Genomic DNA, 8,232 nt, shown 5'->3' on the forward strand with positions numbered 1-8,232 from the left:
TCACAAGTCAATAATATGAAAGATTGTCCTTTTTGGTCATTTTACATATATAAGCAAATTTTGCCAAACACTAAAAAACAACTTATCAGCTTATTGCTTTTTAGTACGACTATAAGCTAATCCAATCATTTTTTACAAAACTTTGATTTGATACCACGTAAGTTAATAAACACTTTTATAAAAAAAAATCATAAATTGTTTTAAATAAGCAATCATAAACATCCCTTAAATCTCAAGGACCAAAATTAAAATTTACTCATTAAATTATTTGGAAATGATTATTAAATAATAAAATAAATATATGGATCACGTTTTTTAAGCAGTAATTCATAGAAATAAATAAATAAAAATAATAAATAAAATGCTGCAAAATGAAACATCATCGTCTCTGATAAAAAGGAGTGTTTCCGCCATGAAGACACAGCTACTATAAGAAGTAAGAACCAGCAGCATAACCCCCTAAAATCTCCCATCTCTCAACCCTAGGGTTTACAGAGGGAGATCATCATCACCGACATCTTCACACCTTCTTCTTTAGGGTTTTTACTATCTACAGATTTCATGTCTTTTCATAATCAATGGAGATTTTCTCTACTTTTTCCAGCAACAGCGATTTCCCCTTTCTTTCTTTCTTACTAGCCCTAACCATCACTCTCTTCTGTTGTTTCATTTCTCTTTTCCCCTTCAGATTGCTGAAATCCTCACAATCCGATAAACCCAAGGCTTGTGATTGTGATAGTACGTGTTCTAATTTCGATGGAGATGCTCAATCGATGGCTGTTACGGCGAGTGTGATGAACGGTGGTGAGGTGTTTCTGGTAGAGAGGGAACGGCGGCAGATGATAGGTGCGTCTATGATGGAACAATTGGTTCCGGAGATCACGACGCATGCATTAAGTTACTTGGATTATCCGAGTCTTTGTAGGTTGTCGATGACCAATTCTTCAATGCGGAGGGCTGCTAATGATGATAATGCTTGGAAAGCACTTTATCATAAGGTTGATTTCTCTGCTTATTATGCTCAATTTTAGCTTTAATTTCGTTATCTTCTGCAAGTACCCCTTTTGTAGGTCATTGAAGGGTTTTTGGGTTTTTGATCCTTTCCTATACTCGATTGAAAATGGATCAATATTAAGAACATTAGGAATTTTGGAGGATTTTCGTATGATAGAACCTTTTGAACCGTGAGATCACATCAAAACCCCCAAAATTCACATGGTAGCTCTTATCAGGATCATGCATTTCTATTTTATGTAAGGCAGTAAGTACAGAAGGAGGTTGGTCAAAACCAATCAGGAATTTGTTGCCATTTGAAATCCTTCTGTTGGCAAAGCTAGCTGCCAATGAGGATCACATTTTCATTATAGTTTCCCTTGTGTGATTCTGAAAAAAATCAACTACCTTATGTTTGTTGGTTTACAATGCGTCTTTGTGGTGGAATTTTTATATATTGATTGTGTATCTAGTGCCAAAGTTTCGCAATGGTTAAGTTGTCGATTCTTCTACTATGATGGAACATTTGGAATGGTTGTGTAGAAGTTATTGGAGTAGATTAGGGCATGTTTGTTAGCAGCTTAACGAACTTAATTGGACTCACAACTTATTCGGTTTGGTAGGGGCTTAATGATATGGAAAGTGGCTTATTCAATAAGCTCTAGGGGTGAGCTTTATGCAGAAAGCCAAGTTTTTTGCAAACTTGTCCATCCCAATTAAAGAACATGTTTCTTCCATCTATGAAAAAACCCTCCCAAAGAAAAACCTTCTCGGTCTATAAAGATAGATTAATCCACATAGACAGCTTTATCCATACAAGACTTGATGAAAAACCAACCAAACTGCGGGTAACCATATAAAGACATGCCCCAAGTCAAACCATCTGCAAAAAGTTAAAAGTATTGGATTCTTGTGTAATTGGAGCATATATGTAAAGAAATTATGAGTAAGATTATTTTACACTATTATCATTGCTTTGTATCTATAATCTTGATCTTGCTCCCAAGTTCATGAAATTGTTTGAATATCTTGTCATTCTTTATTGTTCTCCACACACAATGGTTGTCCAGATTAATGATAGTTTTTATTTTTTAACATAGAAACAGTCTCAAACCAAAGCTTTCATGGGGATTTTTTTTTTTATTAGCCTGGATATCCAACCCGCTATGCGAGCCGACTAATCCCAGGGCGACCACCTGCTTTGCAGGTAGCCCGGAGTCACCGTATTTGAACCTTCGTGGCCACAAGGGGATTTTTGTTCTTTCTTGGATTTGAACCTGGGACCTCCAGGCACTTTTGACCTTTGGAGCCAAACTCAAACCAATCAGGCACCACCCTTGTAGTTGGGATTGTTCTTTTAGTAACATTGAGAAAAAGAAATGCATGGTTTTGGGGATACAAATGAACTGGTGCCTTCTCTTGTCATCAAATGCCATCAAACTTTAGATATGCATCAAATTCCATGCATGGGCAGGAATATTTTGGCATGTAAATGTTGAATTGTGCCAAGGATATGGTGGACTATTTCATACATATAGTAATAACTGGAGTTGACATGAGGCTGATATCCTTAAGTCCGGAAATATAAAACCCCAAATTAGAAAGGAGCTATTAATCTAATTGTGGTTTCATACATGGTTTATCTCTAGATTCTGTCTTCCAAAAATTGAATTTCGAAATGGAAGCATTTTCTATGCTTTTCCTCAGTTGAAGCCTGTTGCATAATTGGTATAAATATCTTGCAGATAAACAATCTTCTTTGTAATATAGCTGTTAGAATATGTAGAACCTTTTATTCTCTTTCTAAAAGACCCCTTTAGAGAGAGAATAGATCCCTACATATATACAGGTGGGTTGGTCTGTTACTAGCCGATGTGGGACTCCAACATGCACCCTCAAACGGAGGCTGGGCAAGCTTGGGTGTGGTCAAGTGTTGAGCCCCTAAGGTGCTATACGCCGGCTCTGATACCATGTTAGAATATGTGGAACCCCGATTCTCTTTCTATGAGAACCCTTATTACAAGAGAGAGATTCCTACATATATATCAAGGTTGGTCCGTGGGTAGCCAACACGGGACTCCAACAATAGCAGTTAGCAAGACCTAGTGGCGGCAACCCCACTGATTTAATCCATTTATTAGATATACATAGCTCTTATTGTAAATTTGGTTTATTTGTTCAAGTTAAATATTTTCCACTGATCACATAGAAAAGGCATGTTTGTGGATCAAATTGTAATTTGTAAAGCTTTTGAAACTTAATTGCATAACATATGTTTCTGGAACTGTATCCAATGAGACAATCCATGGTTATTCCCCATTATGTTTATATTTGAATTTCAAGAAATAACATTCGTATCGCTCTATGTTACTTGTCCACAAGGATTTAAGGTAGATGTATTCATATGGCATTCTTTGTTCTTTCAGGATTTTACGATGGAACAAGATAGCATAACACCTTCTAATGGATGGAAGGCCTACTATGCATCTACTAGAGCAATTATCAATTCCAATCAACAGTTTTTCAACATCATTAGAGAAAGATCTCTTCTAGAAATGGGCCGGCTTTGGCTTAATGCAGATTACGTGAAATGTGTTCATCTCTCGGGAGAGCTCTTTACTGGGTACATTTCTTTTCCATAAATACTCGTGTTCTTCCTCTGTTCCATGGAAAAAAGATACCATTTGTATTGATGTCAAGCGGGCTCATTTTCAAGTTCAAATTAATATGAAATCTAGAACTCCATGATGGGAAAATTGATAGTCACATTGAGTTTTGTAACAAATGCTATGCATAGGAAATTGGTACTGGTTCACGGAATGGAATCTGTCAGAATTGGAATGGAATTTAATCAGGTTCGACCAGATGTTTGGTTGGCAGGAATTGAGATGGAATCTGTCAAGGTGCGTTTGGTACACTGGACAAAACATTACAGAACATAACGGGGATCACTGTTCCACGTTTATCTGGACTTTTATATGAAACGGACAGGAACAAAGTGGAACGCGACAGTGTTCCACCCCCACCCCATGGAACAAGGTGGGAAAGGGCGGAACAAAGTTATATTTTTTCAATATAACTTCAAAATAAAACCTAATTATTTTCCAAAACATCAAATACATCGCTTTCTTTACATTTTGTTCATTCTTTAAATTTTATTTATTGTATTTTATGCTCTTTAAACTTTCATTTTAGTGTCCTAAAAATATTATTTTATACAGTTTCTATATTTTGATTAATCTATGTAATTTATTAAGTATTAATAATAAAAAAATAAAATAGAAAAGATAGAAAATAAAAATTGAGAACTACATCAACTTTTTATTTTGGTGTCATTTTAATAGTATTAATGACAACTTTCTAATGATATATTTTATTATAAAAAAATATTTATCTTATTATAATTTAATAAATTACATAAGTTATTCGAAATATATAAACAACTCACTGTGGGTAAATTGATAATTTTATTTGTCCTGTTCTGTCTTACCAATTGAATAGTTGTCCTGTTCTGTTCTGTGTGGATACCAAACGCACCCTGAAAGGAATTGAAATATGTCTATTTGATTTGTTGAATATAACTTCTGAATTATAATGAAATAATGATAAATGACCAATATACCTCTTTTAAGACATTTTTACTAGCATTATAAATACTTATATAATGATAAATTAATATAGTATTAAGGTTATAACGTTGTCCATATCATAAATCATAATCATTCACTTTCGTGGCTTCTTTCTTATACATTGAGTTTGGCATGCAGTTACAACGGGGTTATAGGGAGTTGGCAACTCGCATTTAACTGGGAGCCCGGGTTTGACTTCCAGGTTCGAGATGTAAGGGCACGGGTGCTGACTGACATGGCTTGGGTAACCATGAGAGCCGCTGTCGGCATGGATGACAACCCTTTGAATGTGAGTAACGTATTTGAGTTTCACAATGGTCGCTGGTACATGGTTCATCATCATAGCTCGGTAATGCTCACCATAGGCCATGCCGCTGATCAACCACTTATTCTCGGGTAAGATTTGTGTTTGTTGTGATGTGACATTTGGCCTTTGTAACACAAAATTGGCTTCTTGTTCCACTTTGTTCCTCTCCGTTTCATATAGAAGTCCAGATAAACGTGGAACAGTGATCCCCATTATGTTCTGTTATGTTTTGTCCAGTGTACCAAACGCACCTTGACAGATTCCATTCCAATTCCTGCCAACCAAACATCTGGTCAAACCTGATTAAATTCCATTCCAGTTCTGACATAATCCATTCCATGAACCAAACCGTACCAATTTTCTATGCATAGCATTTGTTACAAAACTCAACGTGACTATCAATTTTCCGTCATGGAGTTCTAGATTTCATATTAATTTGAACTTGAAAATGAGCCTGTTTGACATCAATCTACGGGGATCACTGTTCCACCATAGGCCACTCTTTTCTTTTTAACATAGATGATATCATACTAGAAAAATAGTACATTTTTATTTTGCCGCTAGGGTTACAACATATAGTCAAAGACCTTCCAGCCTAGTGGTAAGGTTTGGGCATGACATAGTCATGAACCCGAGTTCGAGCCCTGGGAGGGGAAGTGTTGGCGACATTTAAGAGAGGCCATGTTTAGCCTCCAAAATTGCCGGGGATTAGTCGGGCATTGGCCCGGACACCTTTCCAAAAAAAAAAAAAAAGGGTTACAGCATATATGTCGGCTAAAGAAAACATTAGGCTCAATCAAACGTTAGGTTTTTACGTTATCTCGAGGTAAAAAGTGTCCAATTTTTTTTTCTGGTGTCATATATCTAGTGATGCTAGTTGTTACTGAATAGAGATGAAGATTTGTACATCATTTTCTTACATGGTTTCTATGGAAGATATATATATATATTATATCCGTGTTTCGTTAACTCGTACAAATTGGGTTAAGTAAATTTTTGGTAGAATTATGCATAACATAGTTGTACCCTATGTTATACCAACTTGTACTTTAGACGAGTTTTGCGTCAAAAATGAGTTTATATCTAATTTGACGTAAAAGTTGAGAATATAGACTTGAAGGGTCAAAACCGCCAAATAGTTAAACTATATATATATATATATATATATATAAATTAAATAAAAAAAAGAAAAAAAAATTATATATATACATGCATGCGTGAATGGCGGTATCACCGCCGCCATTCTCAATCTCTCGCCTCTTTTTCTCTCTCTAAAAACTTTCGTCTTCTCTCTAAATTTCACGTCAAGTTACTAAGGGGATCGAKRCAACAATTATATATTCGGAATCCACTCTACGAACCCTTCTTAAAGGTATAAGTTTCATTCAGTTTTATTAAGGTGTTTATTTTAGGGTTATTTAGACCGGTTTATAAACTGTGTTTATATCTAAGTTTACGGATTGATATTGTCAAAATTATGATATATTTGATGTTTAGGATGCTAGTACTGGTTATATTGATGTAGAAATAAAAAAGGTATATTATAGTTTCAATATGGTTAGATTGTGGGTAAATGTTTAACCGTACACCAATTGTTCGGTTAAATGTCGGAAGGAGTAAAAATGCATGATTAAGCTTAGGTTAACGACCATTGGACTTGTTTTATTGTTTAGTATGTTGAAGTACGTTTATAGCATGTAAATATATCAAATCATGAAAGTTGGATTATAAAAGTTAGTCGAGAATTACGGAATCGAATTTTACCGACAATGTAACTCCCGTACTTTGACAGTGTATAACTCACAAACCGTAAGTCGGATTAAGCTCGTATTTTGCAGTCAGGAAGATCATACTGCATACTACAACTTTCATTAAGGGTCAAAATTTCAGTTATGATTCTAAGTGGCTCGAAACAGTGTGTTTTTGGGGCTGTTTACACTGTATCTGCGATTAATTTACAGTTTTGTAAAATTCATATAAAATAGATGGATGATCCAAATGAGATGATTTCAAAACCAATAGACTCGTATGTTACCATCCTACAACTTTCGTTTAGACAATATAATCTGGATTGGTCTCTAAGTAAGATAAAAATGCTTAGAAATAAGAGGGTCGGAAACGGTTGGATCGAAAGAGAATAATGCTAAGTTTTACGTTTGAGTTTTCAATTCGTATCCAGCTGTCCTTCTTGAGGTCTACGTTGTTTAAGTAGATTAAGACCCAAGTAATTTTATTAGAATAGTTATATTATGGTTTCTATGCTTTACAAATAGTAACCGTTTATGCATTCGTTAGGCATGCGGTCAATTCAAACTTGATCGTGAATTTTCGTTTGATCGTGCGTTAATTGTCAAATTCGGTTAAGGTACGGATTTCATATCTCACTTGACACGGGGATAGCCATTTGCGTAAGGCTTCCTATTCCAGATAATCTGTGATAAATTCCGAATAATTTGTTTTGAATTTCCTTTATGCTTATCAAATGTTATTGAACTTTGTTTCCTTTTGAACTACGACTTATATATTCTTATTCGGAGTATGGATCATTGTGATCACTTGACTTGTTTTAGTGCTTTAATTGTGAAACATTTTACTATAGACTCAATAACTGGAGCACCGGTATTGAGATGTTTCTATGGTGACTAAAACGATCATGGCGTCCTTATTTTTATAGTCCTTAAAAGTGGACTTGATTATGTACCGGTCGAATAGAGGGCGTATAGATCGATCCTAGGAACCGTTATCGGATATTGAATTATGGCCGTGGTTAAATCCACAGAGAGGATTGCTGTGTTGTGCTCACACCCCTTTCCTCACTTGTGCCTGAATGGACTGATCATCCTTTGGGAACAATGCGTCCTTGTGATGCGGTTTGGTCTTCGGACCCTTGATATGCTTTTGGGGCATTTTGACTTTCTTTTGGATTATCACTTGGTTTTATAAATTGCTTTTGAACTTGTTATCTCATATTCATTGTTTAGTTACATTATTATCCGTTCACTGAGCATTAAGCCCAGCCGAGATTTTCTTATCCTCGGCAGGTACATGACTTAGCAGGGATTTTGGGATGAGAGCTACAGAGATGACAATATTGAAGATAACTCATTAAGTCATACTTTTGTTTAAACTTTTGATGACTATTGCAGATATACTGATATTTTGGGACCGTATTTTGAGACACGTTATCTCYGTTTGTGGTTATGTAATTATCTTTTGGTAAATTGTATTAGCCGCTCTGGTTTATATAGCACGTTGTTTGTTTATTCCAATTGTGGCATCTCCCGTCTTTGACCACGCGGGACG

At 35.5% G+C, this 8,232-nt stretch overlaps 1 protein-coding gene across 6 annotated transcripts in view; it reads left to right on the forward strand.

Moving 5' to 3' along the window:
- The first annotated feature begins 417 nt into the window (after positions 1–417).
- Positions 418–8,232, forward strand: part of LOC112528953 (F-box protein SKIP8-like) — a 13,066-nt gene continuing 5,251 nt past the window's right edge. Inside the window, exons 1-4 of one of the 6 annotated variants that reach the window (XM_025140012.1) lie at positions 418–436; positions 689–998; positions 3,420–3,616; positions 4,761–5,536. In XM_025140012.1, coding sequence (XP_024995780.1) covers positions 774–998; positions 3,420–3,616; positions 4,761–5,022 — 684 coding nt within the window. In that variant the 5' untranslated portion in view covers positions 418–436; positions 689–773 and the 3' untranslated portion in view covers positions 5,023–5,536. Of the gene's footprint in view, positions 437–471; positions 999–3,419; positions 3,783–4,760; positions 5,537–8,232 lie in introns of those variants that run through there. The other 5 variants (XM_025140011.1, XM_025140014.1, XM_025140010.1 and 2 more) reach the window with 5 other exon arrangements.

Source organism: Cynara cardunculus (genome assembly GCF_001531365.2).
Source record: "Cynara cardunculus var. scolymus isolate 2C chromosome LG 16, CcrdV1, whole genome shotgun sequence".
Classification (NCBI taxonomy): Eukaryota; Viridiplantae; Streptophyta; class Magnoliopsida; order Asterales; family Asteraceae; genus Cynara; species Cynara cardunculus.